Source organism: Oncorhynchus clarkii, chromosome 13, assembly GCF_045791955.1.
Source record: "Oncorhynchus clarkii lewisi isolate Uvic-CL-2024 chromosome 13, UVic_Ocla_1.0, whole genome shotgun sequence".
In the NCBI taxonomy this organism is placed as follows: Eukaryota; Metazoa; Chordata; class Actinopteri; order Salmoniformes; family Salmonidae; genus Oncorhynchus; species Oncorhynchus clarkii.
In genome coordinates this window covers 22,010,853-22,034,953 of record NC_092159.1, presented here as the reverse complement: position 1 = coordinate 22,034,953, position 24,101 = coordinate 22,010,853, and the positions used below count along the sequence as shown (strand labels likewise).

At 44.3% G+C, this 24,101-nt stretch overlaps 2 protein-coding genes across 6 annotated transcripts in view; one reads left to right on the top strand and one right to left on the bottom strand.

Annotated features, from left to right (window-relative positions):
• The first annotated feature begins 1,470 nt into the window (after positions 1–1,470).
• On the top strand, positions 1,471–1,967 carry LOC139423833 (cholecystokinin-like). The gene is made up of 2 exons (XM_071175472.1): positions 1,471–1,744; positions 1,897–1,967. Exons 1-2 carry the CDS (start codon positions 1,471–1,473, stop codon positions 1,965–1,967), a joined length of 345 nt encoding a protein of 114 aa, XP_071031573.1.
• A 280-nt stretch (positions 1,968–2,247) lies between these two features.
• LOC139424604 (trafficking kinesin-binding protein 1-like) overlaps positions 2,248–24,101 on the bottom strand; it is a 38,672-nt gene continuing 16,818 nt past the window's right edge. Inside the window, exons 5-18 of one of the 5 annotated variants that reach the window (XM_071176607.1) lie at positions 12,934–13,010; positions 12,593–12,709; positions 12,154–12,251; positions 11,904–12,012; positions 11,732–11,810; positions 11,373–11,503; positions 11,000–11,074; positions 10,549–10,760; positions 9,962–10,201; positions 6,756–7,120; positions 6,273–6,479; positions 5,726–5,831; positions 4,887–4,945; positions 2,248–4,130 (exon numbers count right to left, since the gene is read on the bottom strand). In XM_071176607.1, coding sequence (XP_071032708.1) covers positions 4,906–4,945; positions 5,726–5,831; positions 6,273–6,479; positions 6,756–7,120; positions 9,962–10,201; positions 10,549–10,760; positions 11,000–11,074; positions 11,373–11,503; positions 11,732–11,810; positions 11,904–12,012; positions 12,154–12,251; positions 12,593–12,709; positions 12,934–13,010 — 1,856 coding nt within the window. In that variant the 3' untranslated portion in view covers positions 2,248–4,130; positions 4,887–4,905. Of the gene's footprint in view, positions 4,131–4,886; positions 4,946–5,725; positions 5,832–5,952; positions 6,101–6,272; positions 6,480–6,755; positions 7,121–9,961; positions 10,202–10,548; positions 10,761–10,999; positions 11,075–11,372; positions 11,504–11,731; positions 11,811–11,903; positions 12,013–12,153; positions 12,252–12,592; positions 12,710–12,933; positions 13,011–18,135; positions 18,423–24,101 lie in introns of those variants that run through there. The other 4 variants (XM_071176606.1, XM_071176605.1, XM_071176609.1 and 1 more) reach the window with 4 other exon arrangements.

The following is a 24,101-nucleotide window of genomic DNA, read 5'->3' as shown; positions in this document are numbered from 1 at the left end:
AGCTGGAATGCCTGTGTGTCTAGGCTATTATGATAAAGCAAGTATTGAAGGGAGTGGTATACCTCCTTTACAGGAAGTTACATGCACCTAGTAAAGAAGATGGACACAGCACCGACTGGGCCAGCACAATTTAGAGGGCTGGAAGTGGAAGGACCCTAACGAAATGGGTTTATTTCGAATCTAGGACATCAACAATCTTACATGCTTTTTTGCTTTTAATTATCATTTTAATTTCCCTTTAACGATCCATTTCTACAATACACTCTCTTCCACACCCACATCTCAGAACTGAACGAACAACATCTCACACACACACCAATTACCACAGTTACCACACACACACCTCCAGTCTTCCTAGGAAAGAGCCCCCCTATCTATTCTCATCATCCTTGGAGTGCCAGAAACTGACAGACTGGCTTCCAGTTTTCCTATATAAATGAGTTGATACTTTACATTACTGTGAAGTGCACAATGAAAAGAGACATCAGGTCCATGTTAAACCATTATCTCGTTTCCTATTTCCATAACAGCATGTCACTTTGGCTGTGGAATCCTGACCACAATTCCAGTGTTTAAAAAAATATATATTAACAAGCTTCATTTACAACATTCTAAATGGATATCATATCTTTTTTTTTTTTACAGCTTTTAAAGACTATAATATTTACAGAAGATAGTTCCTTAACCATTTAGAAAATATATAGGTACACAACTCTAATGTTGGTTCCAGTCAATGATGCTCTCTTTAGTCCAGATAAGTGGAGTGGAGGACGTACGTCATCACTTAAAACCCTTCCTCATCCGTTGTTAAGGTTACGCCATAACGATATCGCTGTCATAATCCTTTTACAACTAGGTCTATAGTTAAGAACATCAGTAATGATATGGTGCCTTTGTGTTTCAAATGTGTTTCTCAGTGATAGACATCTTGCCATTTTTTTCCCCATGGCATTTTTAATGATCGATTCATTGTTTTTCTTGCCTGTCAATGCAAGTGGAAGTTACAGTTGGTGGTCCTTGGCCTTGGATACCGGTGTTATGACAGGGTTGTAGACTTCTTCTGTAACCACAACCACCATTGAACGTCTGAGTTATACTTTATTGTCTCACATTTCCAGGTGAACGATTAGAATATTGATGCGCCCCATTCTGGCACTGAGTATCCATTACGCATGGAGTTTCCATCGTCTCTTTTAATCAATCAAGGGATCTATCTTGGACATTGTTATCAGACATTGCTCTTTGACCATATTGGTTAGATAGACCTTGGTGTATAAAAGACCTGACACAGACAACTGGCAATATCATTCGCACTTGCTGACTTCGTTTTGTACAGACTGTCACATACGGTCCACTCTCTTTTAAGGTAATTTCCACTGTCACTTCCATGCAAAAAAAACCCTTTTTGTATTCCCTACTTTTAATAATCTAAAGCTATATTGTAAGAAAACTCTTCTTCTGCGTCCAGGCATGGCAATGGGTGGATTGTTGGTGTACGTCCTCATGGCAGCGCTAGTGGGGGTTGGTTTGACATCACCCGTATCCAAGTCGGATGGCAACACCAAACAGGGTGGGATACTGCCACAGCTACTGGCCAGGAGGGAGGCAGTGTGGAATGCTGCGGAGAACGTCGCTAAGCGGGAGCAAGACACTCAAATGAGCATGGCACGGATGGCGAGGATGGCGCACCTGTCGGAGGACCAGCGCGAGTTCATGTCCAAGCAAATCAAGCAGGCCATCTCAGGTATGTGGTGGTGTCGGGTCAAGTGCTTGTGTGTGTGCGAGAGAGAGAGAGATGCCAACATCTACCGTGACAAATGTGAAGTGTATCGTCGTTCTCTTTAAATGCACATTGAACTTTTCTGTTTGGTTCATGTAGGTTTGTATTGTTCGCAGAGTTGATGAACGAGTGTCCGGGCCGGGACTACCAAGGATGGGTCGACTTTGGACGGCGGAGTGCAGAGTAGAGACGTACCAAAGGCCAACTGAGGAACGTCTGCCTGCACTGCCGTTACTCAGGAATACATCCCTATTTGAAATAGATTGTATATATTTGAATTTGCTTATATTGATTTTTATCCAAGTGTCAAAACAAACATGTTTGCAGTATCTATGTCTACGGACAATTCTTGACTTCATTTAGGACATGGGCCGGCTGTAGAATCTACATTAAGTGTTCTTAATGGCTTAATGTGTCCGGGGAAACCGGCCCTTTGAGTAGAAAAAGAACACGCATGCACGTGTGGCTGATGGAAATACAAATGTACGTTTTAATGTACAGGCGGTACAATTTATACAGACATGCATCTCAGTGATCATAACAAAAAATTCCGCAAAGAGTAGTCCATTTGAACATCTGAAATATATGTAGTGCTGTTTGGTTCATTTTCTTCTGAATTCAAATGGTCATAATTGCTATCATTTCCCCGTTTGATCTGCAGTATCCTACGCCTTTTATCTACAGTTGATTGTCCCGACACCCGAAGGAGAATCCAAAAAAAGCATGCAGTCCATGATCACTTGATCTAAACAATTTCGTTCAGCTCACTTTCATTATTCCTGATGACATGAATTACATTTGTCCCAACAACACTTTAGTTTAAGGTCTGTTAGACACAGATCCGGCACAATAGACTAGTGCCGAGACCTTTTACAGTCACTTTCAGGTGTCTTTGATACAGCATGGTAGACTACCTGAATGGTTTTGGTGAGGTACGACTAAATGCACAAGTTTACAATGACTGACATAATTGGCAGCATTTCAAAGTAAAGCATTTTACAGTGACTTGCAGCAGGTGATGTGTGACGCCATGCAATTGCACAGTACCACGAGTGCTAAATGAGGACTTTTGGGCAAAGAGCAGATTAGTATACCTCAGCGAATGCCAATAATGTCCTAAACTTTCAGGAAGTTCAGTCAGTGTATCAATCTCTCTACCATTCTGTAATGGGGAGTGATTGAAGTGTTAGTTTTACCACAGTAAAGTGAATGTGGTTAATTCCCACAAATGCTTCATTTTCTAATAGCAGCTAATATGCAAAAGGACATACTGAATTCCAGTGCATCTGGGGTGTTTTAAGTGTGACAAACTGTGGTCAGCTTGGTGGTTCTTAAATAACAATACCTTGAACCTTTCCCAAAGTAATGAAAAGGTCATGTGATTGTATTTAATGGTAAAAAAAAAAAATATTAAAAAAGCATAGTGGTGGGGGTCTTTCAAAAATAAAATCAAAATAAAATAAACACCAGGAGAAGCCTTCTCTTTCTTTCATACCGTGTAAAACCATCCGACACCCACGAAACACAGGTATAAAAAAGAAACGCATGTTTTTCTTTGTGATGTTCCTCATCTTTTAATTTTATATTGAAAAAAAAGAAAACCTTGCGCGTGTTCAAGCCAGCCGGACCAGTGATCAGGTGACTCTCCTGAGAATGATCATGATCATTGTCGTGGAGACCTAGTATCTACAAAACATGAGTCCATTACAAACAGAAGAGTGACTATACACGTAACAGAAACTCAACGTATGGCTCTATGGTTCTCCTGAGGTTCCATTTTACGATGTATTGCTGTGGGCACAAAACACAAAATGGCGGTACGGTGCATAGTCAGTATATGGAGTTAAGTCAATGACGATTAAGGAGGAAGGGGAGAAGGAGTTTTCCCAGTCTTTCTCAGACACTAGGTGGATGTCTGTAATGCCTGATTGCTTCTTTCTCTTCTCCGTTCTCTCTTCAGTCCACCACGCCTCGGTCAGCCACCTTGTGAAGTCCCAGACGCCTCAGCTTCTCAACCAGGTTGAAGCTGAAAATGTTCCTTCTCCCTTCTTCCTCCATAGTGCAAGTTCCTCCAACCCGCTCTTCCTCTGCCGTTGTGGGGCGTGTGTGGGGTGTGTGTGGGGTCAGTTGGTGGTAAGGGTAGGGGAGGGTGGAGGCAGAGATGCCCTGCTCCTCCAGCAGCCTCAGGAGTCCCAGTGATAGTGGAGGTGCTGTGGTAGAGGTGGAGTGGTGGCCGCCACCCTGGCTAGGGTCATAGGTCGGCACACAGTGCTGCTGATTGGAGGAGGAGGGCGACGTGGTGCTCAGATGCTCACAGCTCCAACAAGCGGACAGGCTGCGAGAGCAAAGGCTGTAAATACAGGAAAAGAGAAAAATACCAATCAGACACAGGAGTTCTGTTATATGTAATAAATACATAGCTAGAAGCTTAGCAGCATTAGTAACAGTGCACCATTAGTTAAGAGTGGTTAGTTAGTGTAGTTGCTCCCAGTGATGGATTACGCCTGTAAGGGTGGGTTAGAGATTGTGTTAGTCCGTTAGTTAGTCAGCCTGAGAACTGAAAATAGGATTTCTGTTTGTTCATACAGTTTACCTGGAATAATCTGGAAGGGATCAGGAACTGTTAAGATGAGCACATGGGCCATGGTGTCCAAGTTAGCAAGCCAAGCAAGTGTGTGACATGTTGTTTACGAAGTAGATTCGAGATAATGGACCAAATCCTTAATAGAGAAGCAGGCATTAAGATGTTGGAATGGGAGACCTGTGTGTATTAAAGTTTGAGTTATGTGTGTGTGTTATCTTAGATTAGGATTTGGCCCCAATTAAACTAATACTAAACCTCAAAGTCATTTAAATAGACAAAAGAACATCCATTTGTTTTATGCATGGAAAGTTGAAGCATTGTCTTGTCGTAGCTGTGAGTGCATTCATTTGCGTTGCTTTGTAGTGGTGTTTGTTTAAGGCTCTAGTGTGGGGTATGATCGATAGTTTTACTTAGGGGTTGGGTGGGGTCAGAGTTAGAAGGGGCAAGTTTTAGAAAAGTTAGGGGATAAATATGGGATTTTCCAGCATCATTCCCACTCTGTCCATGCCTGTTGGCTCTTACTTTGCCTAGGAAGCCCACTTTAGAGCTGGAGAAAGTGCTTGGACCAGCGTTTCCTACCACTGAAGGGAGAGACATGAGGTAAGGGGAGACGGATTGAGTAAGGGAGGAGAGGACTGCTATACACACACACAAAGTAGCAAGGTACTTTTGAGGAGAAAAATGGGGCAGCACAGCAAAGCTGCTGTTGTTTTGAGAGTGGTGTCGTCTTTTGTAGTCATATCGTAAATACCTTTTCACGTCATTACTAACATTGGGATTTGGTTTAATTAATTAATTAATGATTGAATTAATGAATACCAAAAGGCAAATTAATTCAAAATAAATGGATTTCACTTTATTGTACAGTCCACTACCTGGGGATAACAGGCAGAATCTATCGCACACACAAAACCGATTAGTGATGGTGCTGGAAGCAAATTCCAAAACTGGAGAAACAGGGAAAAGTCTCTTCACACTTCCATTCAGATGCAAATTGATTTTATTGTAGATTTAGTTCAGTCTGCCTTCAACAGTCCACTACCTGGTAATTACTTATGTTCCTTTGGATTAATTTCAAACACCATTTAGTACCAGGTTTCCTATTATTTCGACGTCTTTGACGAACCTTCCAGGAAGTATTCATTGTCACCATAAATACGATCTTAGTAAATACCAGACAAAAAACATGTAACTTTCTGCACTTGACTGTACGCTGCTTTCTTGGCCATGTCTCCTTCTAAACAAATATCTCAACGGCCTTCCTGGTTAAATAAATCATACCTAAAATAAAATGTGAAACCGGACTGTAAAATAAAGTGTAACCAATGAATAGGTGTGTGTGAGGGACTCGCAGATCTTACCTGGTGGAGAAGGAGGGGAGCAGGAGGGAGGGGTGGTGGCGCCGACAGGTGGTGACGGTGTGGGTGGGAGGGGTCTGGGGGAGGTTGGGGCCGGAGGATGGAGTGACTGTGGGTGATGGACACACTTTACACAACTACACACGAACACAACAACATGCCTAACTACTCACAATGGATGAGGAAAATCCCAGAGCCACCCAACACGGATGGGAGAATGTACGGACAGTATGAGTTGGAATGACACAAACTGTTTAGTAACATCACACCTACCACACAGGTGAACTTAGGGGGATAAGGACCACAGTAGACATGTTATCCAAATAGAAGGTTCCAGTGTCAATGCCTGATCGTTCTCCCTTACCCAATCTGACGGACCTAAAGAGTTCCGTCGGAGAGAGAAGGGAAAACGATCAGATTTTCACACCAGACTAGAGGGACCAGAGGAATGAGTGTGCACTGTGGGTGAATGTTTTCGCTCACAATTGAGACCCTATCAACCGTATCTACTGAACTCAACTAAACACTACTTTGTGGCCTCTTTTCTTACCCATGGTGCCGTGGGCTCCGGCAGCCAGGTTGTGGGAGAGCTGTGATAGGTCAGGGTCATCCTCCTCAAGGTCATTGAGGCTGTAGACGTGTTGGAGGTCGATCTCCAGCTCCCGGAAGTCTTTGGTGAGGACCCCCGGGCGAGGGTGCAGGATACCACCCAGGTTGGGCTTGGCCAGCTGCTGCCAGTGGTGCAGGGTCACTGAGCCTGGGGTGGAGAGGAAGGGCGATATATGTTGGGAATAACACATTTATTTATTTATATAATAACCTGTATTTCTCTAATCATGCATATTTTTCATATTGAAAGAAGGAAACAATTGTAAAGAGTGTCTATTTTCAGCTTTTAGAGTCTACATTCATAGTTTCACTTGTAATTGAGTCTAGAAACCTTAGGCAAGTTACCGTAAAACTAACATTTGAGTTACCACACACCTAATATCTCAGCTAAGAACACACACAGGGTCTCCCCGTCCCTCCTCACCTTCCAGGGGCTTGACAATCTGCAGGCGATCGGGTAGGTAGGAGCGTGAGCCCCCCGATCCGGCCGAGGAGTGCAGCGAGCTGCCATTGGAGTAGTTGGTGCTTGTCGACGCCACCGAGCTGGACACCAGGCTGTCGTTGGGCGTAAGGAACCCACTGGAGCCCAGCTCGCCCACCTCCTCACCCTCCTCGCTGCACCCCTGACAGGCGGTGGCCAGGGCGCGGAGTTTGCGTTCACGCTCCACCTCAAAGAAGGGGCGCTCTGAGGCATGGCTCTGCTGGCGGTCAGATAAACAGCGTAGCGCGGCCGCAAGGTCCTGGCCTCCAGGCATGCCCGGCATACCCAGACGCTTACGGCCACTCACACTGAGATCAGACAGAAATAAAGGCAGGTTAATGATATACCTTACACTGTTGATGCACTAACACTCAGAGTAGAGGAGGTAGAATAGGTTTTGAATACAAATGCACTGCTGTTATTAGTACACATAGACCAGAGAAATGGAAGCTGTATGTTTGAACATGTATGAAGGACAGTCCATTAATATACTATGGAAAAGCATTTCACTGTTAGTCTACGCCTGTTGTCTGCGAAGCATGTGACATATACAAATTAATTTGATTTGAAAAGTAAATACTCTGTGTGTCTGATGTCTGTAGACTCTGTATGAGAGTTCATGTAATTCACACATATACCCATAAATACCCATGTACACCACCTGTCAAACGTTTTAGAACACCTATTTTCTACATTGTAGAATAATAAAGACATCAAAACTATGAAATAACACACATGGAATTATGTAGTAAACAAAAAAGTGTTAAACAAATCAAAATATATTTTAGATTTTAGATTCTTCAAACTAGCCACCCTTTGCCTTGATGACAGCTTTGCACACTCTTGGCATTCTCTCAACCAGTTTCACCTGGTTGAGAGAAGGAGTTCCCACATCTTGAAGGAGTTCCCACATATGTTGAGCACTTGTTGACTGCTTTTTCCTTCACTCTACGATCAGACTCATCCTAAAGCATCTCAATTTGGTTCAGGTCGGAGGATTGTGGAGGCCAGGTCATCTGATTCAGCACTCCATCACTCTCCTTCTTGGTAAAATTGGCCTTAAACAGCCTGGAGGTGTGTTGGGTCATTGTGCTGTTGAAAAACAAATGATAGTGGGACTAAGCTCAAACCAGATGGGATGGCGTATCGCTGAAGAATGCAGTGGTTGTCACACCCTGATCTGTTTCACCTGTCTTTGTGCTTGTCTCCACCCCCCTCCAGGTGTCGCCCATCATCCCCATTATCCCCTGTGTATTTACACCTGTGTTCTCTGTGTCTGTTGCCAGTTCGTTTTGTTTGCGAAACCTACCAGCGTTTGTTCCCCTGCTCTTGACTGTTTCTTGCTCCTGTTTTCTAGTCCTTCCCGGTTTTGACCATTCTGCCTGCCTTGACCCTGAGCCTGCCTGCCGTTCTGTACCTTACTGGATTATTGACCTTTGCCTGCCCTGACCCTGAGACTGTCTGCCATTCTGGACCTTTGCACCCTCTCTGGATTTTTGACCCCTGCCTTTCTTTGACCTGTCGTTTGCCTGCCCCTGTTTCAGAAATAAACTTTTGTTTTCTTCGACACCGTCTGCATCTGGGTCATACCTGAAACGTGATAGTGGTAGCCATGCTGGTTAAGTGTGACTTGAAAGAACCCCCTGTCAAGGGAGTTCGTTATAATAAGTGGACCAAAGCGCAGCGTGATCTGGGTTCCACACCTTTTTACTACTAAGTGAAACTCACAGCAAAACAATACATCTCAAACGAAATATGAAGCTAACAAAAGTGCTAACAGGCAACTATCCATAGTCAAGATCCCACAAAGCACAAAGGGGAAATGGCTGCCTAAATATGATATCCAATCAGAGATGACGATAAACAGCTGCCTCTGATTGGGAACCATACTAGGCCAACATAGATGTATAAATCCCCTAGATAACCCACCCTAATCACACCCGACCTAACTAACATAGAGAATAAAAAACTCTATGGTCAGGGAGTGACACCCCCCACACCATAACACCTCCTCCTCCATGCTTTACGGTGAGAAATACACATAAAGAGATCATCTGTACACCCACACCGCGTCTCAGAAAGACACGGCGGTTGGAACAAAAAATCTCCAATTTGGACAATAGACCAAAGGACAAATTTCCACTGGTCTAATGTCCATTGCTCGTGTTTCTTGGCCCAAGCAAGTCTCTTCTTCGTATTGGTGTCCTTTAGTAGTGGTTTCTTTGCATCAATTAGACTATGAAGGCCTGATTCACACAGTCTCCTCTGAACAGTTGATGTTGGGAGGTGTCTGTTACTTGAAATTTGAAGCATTTATTTGGGCTGCAATTTTTGAGGCTGGTAACTGTAATGAACTTATCCTCTGCAACAGAGGTAACTCTGGGTCTTCCATTCCTGTGCCGGTCCGCATGAAAGCCAGTTTCATCATAGCGCTTGATGGTTTTTGCGACTGGACTTGAATTAACTTTCAAAGTTCTTGACATTTTCCGGATTGACTGACCTTCATGTCTTAAAGTAATGATGGACTGTCGTTTCTCTTTACTTCTTTTTTATTTTATTTGACCTTTATTTAACTAGGCAAGTCAGTTAAGAACAAATTCTTATTTTCAATGACGGCCTAGGAACAGTGGGTTAACTGCCTGTTTAGGGGCAGTTTGAGCTGTTCTTGCCATAATATGGACTTGGTCTTGGACTTGGTCTTTTACCAAAATAGCGCTATCTTATGTATATCACACCTACCTTGTCACAACACAACTGATTGGCTCAAACACATTAAGAAGGAAAGAATTCCACAAATTAACTTTTAAGAAGGCACACCTATTATTTGAAATGCATTCCAGGTGACTACCTCATGAAACTGGTTAAGAGAACGCCAAGAGTGTGCAAAGCTGTCATCAAGGCAAAGGGTGGCTATTTGAAGAATCTCAAATAGAAAATATATATTTGACTTGTTTAACACATTTTTTGGTTACTACATGATTCCATATGTGTTACTGAATAGTTTTGATGTCTTCACTATTATTCTACGATGTTGAAAACACTAAATATAAAGAAAAACCCTTGAATGAGTAGGTGTTCTAAAACCCTTGAATGCGTAGGTGTTCTAAAACCCTTGACCGGTAGTGTATATTTACACACGCCAGTCTCACCTGTTGTCCTCAGTGTGTGTCACCTCTGCCAGTCTCGACACGGCACTAGGTGGTTTGTCCTCCAAGGTGAGGCTGGCGCTGTCTGAGCCGTAGTAGCTGGTACGAGGGGTGGAGGCGCAGCTGGAGCGCAGCGACACAGGGCTGGAGCCGGGCACCTGGCCGGGGGAGTGGCACCGCGAGCGCAGCCTCGACGCTTGTTTCAGCACCTTCACAGTCTCAAACACGCGCCACGGGTGGTTCCTTTGGCAACCATAGATAAACCATATAGATTAGAGATGGTGACAAAGTGCCCGGTAGTAAGTCTAACATTTATGTTTACGTCAGTGTATTTCTGCTTGTATATTCGATCTTCTGTAGTATAATTCTGGAAACATTTTAAACGTTGTATTTGACTTACTCTATATTTTTCATGAACAGATGTGCTTTGTTATGTCACGCTGTCTTTGATCAATCAAACACACTTGGTAACAACTTCACCTCTGGCACATAACTGACATACCGGCATTGTCATTCAACTGAGCTTAACAGGTTGGAAAAAGCACACTGTCACCGGTGTTTTATGTTTTCACGGTGACATCCTCACTCACTTGTACTCGGTAGGAGCGGGGACGTCCAGGCCCTTGCGGAAGGTGCCCTCAATCTCCGCTGCCAGGGAGTCCATGGGGAACACGGCTGATAGGGCGCTGTAGCGCTGCACCGTGCTGTTGGGCAGGCTCTTGTTGCGCAGGTTCTTAATGTCCTCTCTGGCCTCCCGTAGCATGTCCTCACACTCAGAGTACTTGTCCTGCAGGTAGTTTAGCTGCATCCAGGGAGTGCCAGAGGTCAGTTACATACACACTGCTACTGCGGTTATGTACAAGCTTGCCTTGAGGGACAGATCTAGGATCAGCTTAGCCTCCCCCAAATCAATGCATTAACAATTAACAAAACCGACCTTAGATCCGTGTTAAAGAGCAACTTTATCCTACTAGTTATAGATAGCTCATTGGAGGGTAATGAGTTGTGGATTGTGGGGAGAGTGTTGAGGGCGTGTCTTACCTCTGATTTGAGCTGTGATTGGCTCTCCCGCGAGGCACTCAGGTGCTGGGTCAGCTCTTCATTGTCAGTGGTGAGCTAGAAGAACAGAGTGGAGAGTTAATACCATGATCGCATCAGTGATACTGTATACCAACTTAATACTGTAGATAACAACTTAAGTGCACGTGTAAATATTTAATGTACTCCATTATAGAAGCATTCGGTGTGGGCGAGTCTTGAGTCTCTTTGTCCTTGTGGAACCTCAAGGCATGAGAGTGCCATGTCAACTCCATGTGTTTTTGTGTCCGTGCACTGCATGCTTGTGTGTGTGTGTGTGTGGGTATGTATTTAGGTGTGTGTATGCGTTTGCCTCGTTGTGTCTGTGATCCCTCACCGCTTTGCAGCGTGCCTGCAGGTCGACTATTTGCGCGAGCAGGGAGCTGATCTCCTCCTGCTGCCGGAGAGTGTCCTCCACCTTACGGGCCAACTCATCAGACAGGTCCACCACCTGCTTATTCACAGAGGCTGGGGGAGGGAGGTAGAATAAAAAGATTGAGGGAGAGAAGACGAGAGAGAGAGGAAAAAGAGGAGGGAGCGAGATGGAGAGGGTTAGTATGAGTACACAGTACGAAACATACTGTTTTCACTGTATTCACCCACTCACCAATTACCTCTCCCTCAGGAACACAGTAATACCGTATACCTTAACAAATATGTATAGTATTACACTGTAGTACATTGTAGTATACTCACTGAGTTCCTCCACACACACCATCATCAGCTCCTGCTCTTGTTCCTCATAGTTAGCGGTCTCTGACGTCAGTTCATTGGCCTGTGGAGTGACAACATCGATGGCATTAGCATGAACAAGTTTCCAATCCACTTCAATGACTTCAGGTATTTGGAAGTAGTCAGTGTTCCACACCTCACAGCGCAGTTTGAGGTTCTCCTCCTCCAGACCTTTGAGTTTCTGCTGTATGAAGTCATAATTGACAAAGTTACTGAGGGAGTTAGACGACTCGTTCCTCTTCATTCTGAAAACCAGGAGAGAGGGAGAAGGCGGTCAGAATTTAAGTCTTACGTTTACCTGCCAAAGTTGTGTTGATATGCCTGAGGGCATGTACGATGTGTATGTGTACCCTGCAGTGTATGTGTGTGTGTGTGTACACACTCACAGTGCGTGTGAGTCGGAGGCGTTCTCGATCTCCTCTGTGCTGGCGTACAAGTGGAGCAGGTCGTCTCTCATGGAGAGCTCATGTCGCAGCTGGGCTATCTGGTGAATGGGAACCAGGAAGTAGGAACCAGGGTCAGAGTACTGAACTAGGATCTATCATGTACATTGGTCGCCATTCCTGGTCTGGGCGAGAGTTACCGGGTGCGCAGGCTTTTGATCATGCCTAGCATTAATGCAATGATTTAAGTGATACAAGGTGTGATACCAGCTGTGTTAATCCCGGGCTGGAACAAAAGACTACATACACTGTAAATTTCATATTCCAGGACCAAAATAAGTGTGTATTTTCTCTCGCTAAATGCTATATGCTCCAGTACTACTGTATTCTGTCTGTAATAGGTGAGATATATCAAAGTAGGGCTACAGTGATGGTCTCATACCTCTTCCGTAGCGATCTCCAGCTGTTCGTCCATTAACTCATTCCGTGCCGTTAGATCCCGATTCTGCTTGAGCAGTGATTGGCCGATCCGGGCCGCCAACTCGAGGTCCCGCTCTTTCTGCCAGACGACAAAACGGTTTGATGTTGTTCATTCTGTGATCTAGTTTCTAGCAGAAGACTTGTTTACCATTCTAGCAACATGCTTATGGCTGATGACTATCGTGACTTGCTCAAAATGTATAATATACCCAGTTGCACATTATTCAATACAACTTCATTCGTCCCTGGGGGGGGGCGATTAAGGGTTTTACGCATGAAAACAATCCCGTTATATTTACTTACCTCTTCCAGTAGGTGGGTGACAGCCTCGATGTCATGGTACGTCTTAGTGACCTGGCCCACTCTCTCTGAACACAGCACTGTAGGGGGGAGATGGGGAATGGAGGGAGAAAATAAAAATACCTGGTTAATATATAGTTCACTGGAAAGTAGGAGAGGGCCATTAGACAGTGAATTATTCGGACAGTATAGAGACAGTAACTTTCTGGTTCGAGACTTAATTGGTCACGGGAGCTAAGATCATTTCTGGCGTACACGGACTACACAATTCAGTTCATTTGACCACGATATCGGGAAATACAACTCTTGACAGGTAAAAGCTAACTGCCCAGGGGACCAGGTCATCATTGTCCCGCAACCATGTCCTCTCTTATCCCCTCTCTTTCTGTGAATGACTCACGGTCAACAGCAGTTGGAAGGCAACAGACCGGGGCGCTGACCACAACATTACCACGTAGCCAAGTCAGTCAGAGCTTATCCTCTTAGCCTGATTCTCATTACAGGGATAAGACCCATCTCTCTCCTCCCCTCTGATATAAATATACACCTCAACACAAGCTGCTGTAGAACACTGTAATGAGGACAGTTAACCCCCAGTAGGAAGATAGGCTGGATATCTATGGCAGTGATTCTAGAGCGGTCTGGTTATAAACAGGTCAGTTAGTTTACTGGTTGGTGAATGGACACTGCGACCCTGTACAGAACTGATGGGTGGGTGAATAGTGTTCATCCTGTTTGGAAGCCGAGCCATCATGGAGTTACAGTTGATGTTTTGTTCATCATAGTAACCATTCCGGTGACCTAAAGAAGTGGGACCCATGGTTTCTGTGCAAGGCCTCATCTCCATATAATCCAAAAATAGGTTTCTATCCCGACCAATCAGCCGGGACTTTCAAGTTGACATTTATTTTCATCAGCATACATCCTGCAGACGTAGTCTCAGGTACATGCAGTAACATACCCCTGTGCTCAAATCAGCCACTCAGACCTCCCTTTGATCAAAAACCTGGCTGGCGCCAAGGAGATTGCACAGTAGATTGAAATAATTCAAGTGAGGGGCAGCATTTGGCTGAAAACGGGGTGACTGTGTAACAGTATCCGTGAGCCAATTATCTAATGGAATGGTCCTCGGCCGGATCTACTGTATGCCTACAGTCATTAATCCTTTGAACCCTTTAAGAAAATAGTGTGTGTCCTTGTTCAGAGGTGATGGGGGGGTGGGGGGTCTGCAGCGTGGAAAAAAAGAGATATAGGGAGAGAAATAGAGAAGTAGAGAAACAGAGAATGAAATTAAAAAGGAGAAAGGGGGAAAGAAAGAGTGAGAGAGAAATAACATCTTGTTCTAGGATACTGAGACCGGTCCACAGAAGCGGGTGGTGGTTGAGTTGGATCCAACGGCTTCCCGCAGCACTGGGCACGGGCACTAGCAAACTGCAGCTACAGTGCCAACTTAACCACTGCAACAGACAGAGCTGCTACTTATGCACCAAAAGAAGTGCCAATACATTGCAGTAAAAGTATCAATGGTAGAGCAGAGCAAGAGTGTCCAGTTTTCAATAACTAACTGGGATGGGCTGACTGAAATTAAAATTTCTCCATAGAACAAAAAGGCACATTTTCTAATATGGCTAGGCCTACTTCAATTAAAGTAGCTTCCTAGGACAAAGACCCATTATAAATCAGGTCACTACAATTGAAATGGCCCTATCCATGTAACAATTCCTAATTGTACTACTATCAAAATAGCTTTTGTTCTATGGGTGAATCTAACAAGCTAACTGGCTAACGTCCTGCAAATCCGATGGTTACATGGTAATTTACTGGGAGTACATACCTATGCTAATGCTAAATCCCCATTTAGCTTCCCCAATAGCTTCTCAATCTTTACAAGCTCAAGTTATCCTTTTTGTAAATCAGGCTAAAAAAAACAAACATTATAGACTGGACTACTTTCCAGACAAGAAAAAGGTATTTAAATACAGACACACTGCAGACAGAACATTGCGTTGGACTATCGAGAAGAACTAATGCTGAATTTGTATCAAGCCGTCAACTTATTTTCTTAATTTATTTTTCACAGTGCCAAGCTTGATCGATTTCTTTGGAAAGAAAATGTTTCTAGAATGATGACATCTGACAGGACTATCCCTTTAAAAGCCATGCCACAGTACAGTACAGTTGACTGTGTGTGCAATACATAAAAAAGGCTACCTATTTTGCCGTCTAAGAGCACGCTACAGATGGTCTCATGGGGGCTCTTTGACTGAGGGATTTCCTAGCTGACTGTACCCTAACCAAGAGGGTTGAGAGTAGATCCTGTACAGTACATAGGAGCCTACGGAATTAACAGGGATCCATAGGGATCAAACCCACAAGCTCAACTCTGTCCTCTGTCAGTCTGATTCTCGCATCCCTACAGACATTATCATAAGCCTTTCTACCGATCTTCTTGGAATGCCCATTCTGAGGTATTAGGCTACTAATACAAGGCAGGCCATTGTACCTGCACGTGACATCACAATACCTCCGTCTTCCTGCCCTGATCCATTTAGCTGTGTGGTGCAGGGGTCAGGGAGAAAGAGACAGCCAGCACACCAATGTCCTGCCTAGTGGGTCATTGAGGCCTACTATGAGTGCTTTAAGGCAGAATGGCAGTAAAGAGCCAGTGAATCTCAAGATTGAACTTGGGTCTATAAACAATAAAACCCAATTGACTATTTGGTATGAAATATTAGTCCTAGACAAATATATCCAGCCTCTAGCGCTACATAATTTATGATTACAGCATTAGCCTAGTTAATTCCATGTAATACTAAATGATGACAAGGGAGATGATAAATCATCATTTGTGGCATAAACTGCACCCAGGTTAAAGTTTCTGCCTGTCTGTGGTGTAGGCAGCCTGGATTACATCATCATCAAATCCTTTGCGTCAAATCCCTTGAGTAGCAGTGCCTACAGATTACAGCTGTACTGTATTTGTGTAATGAAATATTATAATTCATCCAATTTTATTTAGCCATTGTGTAAGAGTCATCTGTAGCCAGAGATTTTCTAGAAAAGTCTGTTTGTTTTCTGGGTCTGTGCCAGCATCTATGCCAGTGTCGCAGTACACTGATAGAAAAGGTGCCAGCCAGCCAGCACGCAGCCCGTTCAGACAAAGGATCAAATGGAGGCTGAAAAGAAAGACATTCTCTAGCTGAAATAGGTCGCTTCTTAGCAACTATATATCCGTGTGTCAAAGCAGTGTGCCCCTTTAATCTGCAAGTTAAACGCTTGATAGGGTACAATCATTTCTGATTTACATTGCAAAGAATCAATCTAGAATATTCTGAGGTAGAATGAATAATCTGCCGTATTCTTATTTCATATACTCAGTATTATACTATAGTAGTTTCACTATTATACACTCGGTGGCCAGATTATTTGGTACACCCATCTAGTACTGAGTCGGACCCCCTTTGCCTCCAGAACAGCCTGAATTATTTGGGGCATGGACATGTTGCTCAATTGGTATCAACGGACCTAACGTGCACCAGGAAAACCTTCCCCACACCATTACACCACCAGCCTGTACCGTTGACACCAGGCAGGATGAGGTCTTCTTGTTTTTACCTGAACGGAATGGAACCCGATGTGGTCGTCTGCTGCAATAGCCCATCCCCGATAAGGACTGACGAGTTGTGTGTTCCAAGATACTGGATCCGGCGCTCCTGGCACCGACGATCATACCACGCTCAAAGTGGCTTAGGTCACTCGTTTTGCCCATTCTAACATTCAATCGAACAGTAACTGAATGTCTCGATGCCTGCTTTATATAGCAAGCCACGGCCATGTGACTCACTGTCTGTAGGAGAGAACCATTTTCGTGAATGGGGGGGTGTACCTAATAAACAGGCCACTCACTGAGTGTATATTATACTGTAACCCAGCATATGGAGTATTGCTTGAGGTACTGAGTGAAGACAATTAACTAGGATGTGAATCTAGGGCATCATCATGATACCTGCCACATTGAAGAACCATAACAAAACAGCATGGTTGGGACCAGCTTATCATTTCACCAATTTAGGGTTTGAATTGAAAATTCTATTAAATGCCCACTGAAACAATTATGGACAATTACCCAATTCAAACACGAGTGGTCGGTTCAATTTCTTAATTCAATGTAGTTAAGATGATATGATAGATCCCACCTTTACGAAACATCGTTCTCATCAGGGCAAATGGACAGTACGAGAACATCCCCACTGGGCAAAAACTGCTTGAGTCAACGTTTTTCCCCGCAATTCCAACCACAAACAAATCTATGTGATGACATTGAATCAACGTGGAAAATGAATTGGATTTGCAAAAAGTCATCAGCGTAAGGGCATTTAGACACCCAACCTTTAACATAAATCCAATAACGTGAAATGTCGTCATTCTCATTTCACGTTGAATTCACGTTAGTTAACAACTCAACCAAAAGGCAAATCAAAACTAGATGTTGAACTGACATCTGTGCCCAGTGGGTAGCCAGTATCTTTATGTTTTTGACCTTCATATTGAGTCCTAAAAAGTCCACACAAACCTTTTCCGGCCAGTCTGTCTACTGCGGCCCAAAGTCAATGACACTCAAAAAGGCACAGAGACAATACACCACAGAAAACACCGCTGCTGCTGACGGAAAACACACAAACTGCTGCTAGGAACACACACTGTGGCACAGTGACCTTCACACTCTATGAGGAGGACTGCAAGCTCAGTATACCTGGCAGCCCGTGTTCACTGGAGGGAAGTTACACATTTGGCATGTGTGACTTCAATGACTCAAAAGTAGAGACACAGATCAGGCTTTTGGATATTCATATACACACGTGTGCAGCCAGTCAATAACCTAACCACGTGTTACTGTACGTGAATGAAATCACAGCAGAACGAACCATTCATACAACAACGAATCCATGCATAAGCACCTTCCCAGCCATACCATCACTCAGTTAGCTTGACTGTAAGCTGCACAGACTCGACAGTACGTTTACAGCGCAGCAACGCTGCCAACAAGACAGATGTATGGCTGCAGAATCATCCTGATCGCCTGCAACTCCCTTCTCCCGCCCCCCTTCTCTCTCTCAACCTCCTCCATTGCTCCCTCGATCCTTGCTCCTCTCTCAGTCCCTCTCTTCTCTCTGTCCGTCTCTCATCCTCCCTTTACTCCCTCACCTTGCATCAGTTCCCTGCACAGACTCTCTTTGCTGTGTGGCTTTCCTCCCTCCTCCACCTCCTCTTCCTCCTCCTCCTGGCTCCCGTGGCCACTCTCCTTCTCTTCCTCCTCCTCCTCCTCGGAAGCAGAGGAACTCCACACCTCCATGGTGACCGGACAGAAGCCCTCTTCCATCCCTCCTTCTGTTATATTTCTCTATTTATTCTTGTTCTTCTGTTCCCTGCTTCAGCTCTACGCCCGTCCCAATAAACCGATGCTCTGTTGCGTGTCCAAAACAGTATCCTCCTCTGTGTGTCCCTGTGACTGTGTGGGCGTGTGTTACGTGTGTGAGAGGAGACTGAGCTGTCCTTAGTATTAATACGTAATCCTCTGACTGGGAGGTCCATCTGTCGTTACCCTCCTGTTTATATCAACCTGGCCACACTGGACTGTGGGAGCACCGAAAGAGGAGGAGGGGTGTCGGAGGTAGCTTGAGACCAAAACAACGCATAAAAGCTCAAATAGATCATACCTAACTTTGCCTAAGAACTATACATATAAAAATGCAAGGCTTTAATATAAAACTAAATTCCAATTATAATCTGGTTTAGCAAGAGAATGCACTTAGTCCCTGCACCCCCGTGAAGCAGAGTAAGATGGTACGTTCCAGCTAAGGCCATGACTGTTGTCTCCCTGCACACATAATATTGGTGCAGACTGAGCCACACCCCCTTCTAGAGGGAGAGGAATGCAACACTGACACTGTACACACAGACTGAGATTGTAAAACGACTGTTGATGTTTGTGTGGACTGTTGCTATTTGTGTGGAGAGAGAGGAGGTGTCTGAGAGGGAAAGTTATATATGAATTGATGTCAAGCTGGGTTTTCAGCAGTGCCTCTCGATTTACTCTTTAGTGTATTAGCACTGCACAATCCTCACATGCACAGTCAAATAATGCAAACACAATAGTTCCTCAATTCTCAATGCAAATACACTTGATGAATGTATACACATGAACTGCGAACGTACAAACTGGAGAGATGCCCATTGTGTTCATGTTTTCCAATTAATGGTCTGTATTGACGGAGTTCAAATAAAGTTATCCCAGAGTACAAAGGCTGCTTATTTCACATCAACTGATACGTGTCAAAACAATATATCAGATATATGCCAGGTATGCTTTATTGACATGTAACAACTTGGTATAGAGAAAAGCACACCCCTGAAGTCTAGCCTTCATCACCACCATCATCACTTCATCCACCCAGTGCCCCCTCCCTGTTGCTACCCTGGCACGCAAGTGTCCTCTCCAAATCAAATATTAACCTCCCCTTCATCAATGTTTCACCCGCAGACGCCTTCTTTCAGGTCGAGTGCGGCAGGCAAGGGGCGGCTGGGACACAACTTTCACCGTCTCCCCCTTCTCTTTTCCTTCCTCTCTTTACGCCCCCCCCCCCCCCCCCCCCCATCCCGTTTCATCTCTCGATCCACGTCGCGTTCCTACCAGGGTTGTTTAGTGAGCGCCCCCAACGCAACGCATTAGCCGGCCAGGACAAAACGGAGGCTGCCAGCTCCCTGAAAATACCAGCCCAGCCCATCCAATACAATTGGACTTCCTTAGCCTTCCAAACCTAGCAGATTAATTAGGATTTGTTGAGTCACAGTATTAGAAAGACAATGGAAAGTTAGATTAAGCTAGGGCCAAGATGGCTAAAGAAGGCTACAGTACAGAATACACAGTGTCAGGCCCTTTGTCTCCAATAAAAAGTGCAGCAACACAAAGCTCATTAAAACCTGTGTAGTAGTAAAGTTGGGTAACGTTTCCCTCACATCATCTATCTCAAACCTGACGTTTTTGCAAAGGCATGACAACAGATACCATAAGCACTAAGCAGTCATAATTAGCTGACTAATTTGACACAGTCATGACTATGCCAACCTAGCCATTGTTTTGTTTTTTCATCTAATATTTAAAAACATACAATATACTCGCAGTGAAGCCGCTCAACAACTACATCACATTAGTCAATTAACAGACTCCCATCCAGAGCGACACACGGAAGCAACCAGGGTCAACGCCCGGCTCAAGGGCACGTCGACAGATCTCCCACAAGGTCAAAAACGGGGACCTGAACCAGCGATCCGTCAGCCACCGGCCCAAGCGCTCAACCACCAGGCCACCAGCCCTTTAAGACGCCCCCCTAAGTGCTGCCCCTCAACCATCCGAGACCCCCCACACACACTCCACCCCAGCCTAGCCATTGTTAGTGTGCATAAAAATAGCACTGCAAGCAACCTGACAATGTTATATTGACATAAAATGATGTCACTTATGTAATATCATGCTAATAACAGTGGAAGGATCAAGTAAAGTGTGACCAAGAGCTGCTACACTAATTCAAGGACAAATCCGTTCTGCCTCCCCAGATATGGACAAAAACACAAGTTCCTAATCAATATTGACACAAGAAACCACTTTGCACTGATATCACCTCCTTTGCAATCAACCAATGGAAAGAACACACCCCTTAGAGGTCAATGGCCAAATAGTTTTATGGGCGCCTATGGTTTACGTGGAATCACAGTCAGAGCAAAACAACACCGTAAGCTCGGTATCACTGATCAGATAAAGAGCGATTGAGCCAGTGTAAAGTACACTACGAAGTGATCACATAGCTAGATACGCATTGATCAACAACGACATATGAAGAGTGGAATCAGTCCCGTTCCGCTCTTTGAAGTGGTCAGCCGTCCAGCGCAACGGCAAAACACAAAGGTTGCATCCGAAATTCACAGCTTCAAGGCACAGCTGTGTGTCGGCCGACTGGCTGTGTACCAGTCTGACCTGTGCTCTGCAAAGAAGACGGAGGGAAAGGAGGGTACAGCCTATCCTGCCTTATGAAGGAGTAAGCCATTCAATCCTATGGGGACATCGCGACTCTGGTACTGACTGTACCCCCAGTCCAAACAGCTTGAATGAAAGGAGAGTACAGCCTATCCTGCCTTATGGGGGATTATTCTCACTATCTTATTGAAATCTGGCAACCCTAGTATCCCTGGCACTGTACCCCCAGTTACGATCACCTTGAATAAAAGGAGAGTAGTCTATCCTGCTTTATGGGGGATTATTCTCACTATCTTATTGGAATCTGGCAACCCTAGTATCCCTGGCAATGTACCCCCAGTTACGATTGGCTTGAGTGAAGGAGAGTACAGTCTATCCTGTCTTACATTCAATCTTATGGGAACCCACATGGCAACGTACCCCTAGTCACGATCGGCTTGAGCGCAGGGCCGGGACAAAACCTGTCTCGCGATACTCGTTAGTATCTAGTATCTTGGCAAGGAAACAAAAGACAGAGCGGATGGTGTCATCCAGAGTCACATGTATTTATTTTCCAAGCTATAGCACAATATTTTACATACAGCAGGTTTTTAAATATTGCAATACTGGTATCGTCCCAGCTCTACTTTAGTGAAAGGACGGTATAGCCTATCCTGCCTAATGGGGGAGTTAGCCATGCAATCCTATGGAAATCTGGCAACCCTAGTACTGCACTGATGAGGTCAGAAGTTGAAAATGTTTAACTAACACTAAAGGTTAACACCAATTCAGACTTCTGTGCCAATGTGAAACGAATGTCAACACGTGAAATCCGGCCGCTGTGCCCAACTCAAGCTCTGTATGCTTTCCTAATAACATAGACCGCATCAGATACAAGAAAATGCCATCTTTGATGATATCATAATGTCAGACAAGACTGGCATATCGCCTGTTTAGCCGCCGCCCACTTGTTTTGTTTTGCAAATGCATGGCAACGTATATTTTTATTTAGTCAACCTTTATGTCACCAGGCTGTCCCACTGAGGTAAAAACCTGGCCAAAATGTTCAACCAATCTTAAACGTCCGTCTCTATTTGAGACCTCCGACTTTCACACTAATTAATAACCTCTTCGGGGTGTCTCTCTAAAGATTACACCAAAGGCCAGAAATACGCACAGCACACCCAATCTCTGCGCGTTCAACCTGTCACCTTTCTTACACCTCTCTGCTCTCGACTATGCTCACAAAGATATCTTTCAAATATGCCCTACTGGTGGGTGGCTAAGACGACCAAGTCCTACACAGTAACGAGAGTACGGTCAGTGTCGCCGCGACGTCTGAAGAGCAGTCGGTGATCGGGGGCCAAGTCCTTTGTAAAAGGCTACTGTTAAAGTCAGTTCAGAACTGGAGGTGCAGAAGGAAACTGATTACAGCTAAGAGGCTAATCGGTTTATTGGCATTTGGCATCTGTGGCCCCAAGCATCAAGGGAAGGGATGTGGCTAGAGGATATGACACCTCCCCTAAAGTCACCAGAGGGAGGAGGGGGAGGAGCTTCCGTTAGCTCCTCTACTAAACAGACCATACATACATACATGTGTGTACTATTGTACTGTACTGATAAATGGAGATTCTGATATGATAGTGTCCCGTTAAGGTGATTATGACAAGTGGAGTAGCATTGTAACAGTCGGCAGCATGATCATGTTCAGTATTGGATTTGGGTAAACTCAGTGTTTGTTACGTTAGATTGAGGGATACAGTATGCAGGCTTCCATGTACCGAATCAATTGTTTCTCCATAGAATCAGACGATCTTGTGACTATGATCAATTTCACCCCTATCTGTCTCCAGCTCATATTTGAGCATTTACCTTTTATAACATTACCCCATTAAAACAATCACAATATTGTTGCAAAAACATTCACAAATCTCATTAGATTTGTTTTTCCACATCTACGTAGGGGAGTCAAGTGAAAACACTTTGTTGAAAGGACAATTGAAACAGATATCATCTTCAGACAGACCTTAACTCGGGATCCTGCGTCAGACCGATAGGAAGAACGTTCACCTCAGATTTAGAGTTTCTTGATAAACTATCAGGAGTTTACCATGGTTGTTATATACGGTACTTCCTGTTGGCAACGTGCCGCCAACCAAGCCCTTTGGAACCATTCCACCCCATCTAACTCCAATCATTTAGTCACCGCTCCTGTGTGGTTCTATTATGGGTGTGCTTTCAAGTGTGACTTAAACACACCAGGATAAATTGGTACAATATCAGATATATTATTGCAGGACATATTGCTACATTCACAATCAATGTCTTCACTTGTGGACACTGCTAATGCATTACACTGTGTTGAGATGTCTTATTTCTTCCAATCGTGTTTGTCTCACAAGCAAGGAGTCAGACCACAAGCTCTTCAGATCCACACCATATGGATGACCTGATAATGGCAAAAGAGAGAGAGAGATTATCCCATCATTGTTGTACTATAAAGCCTAGTGATTAAAGGATATGTGTAATCTGTGTACAAGTTTCCATTGACCAATTCCAAAGCATATGTGAGGGGTCAATTCACAGTAGGACTTTAAGATGGAATTGCTGTATGCTAAAACATTGACGATAAAACACTAGTGGGCTGTTCAATTCCGGTCCTGGAGTGCCGAAACATTTCTTTTTTGTTGTTGTTTCAACTTGGTAGTTAATTGCATTCACCTGTTGTCCCAGGTCTGAATTAGTCCCTAATTAGAAAGAGAGGACGCAAAACAGAAGTGTTTCGGCCCTACTGGAATAGCCCTGCAACCGAGGTCGTGTATTGACTTCATTTTACCAGGTTAGGACACTAGATAGAGGACAGCATGTTCTCAACCCTGAAATATAAGACACGCCTCCACAGAGGTACATGCAATAGCTTTGGGAGTAGGTAGCCCTGGTGCTGACTGCCGCAGGTACAGTACATCAAGTTTAGTATTTTTAAGCATCAGTTCCCGTAAGGGCTGAAAGTAGAACTAATTTCTTCCCGGTATGGGACCTCCTATATGTGCATGCATTTGCACGTGTTCCCAAAAAATGTATGGGCCTAAACATAGAATTAAATATAGAATCCCAATCAATTTAAAATGATCTTTGTGGGCCTAGTCATAAAGATTTGTAA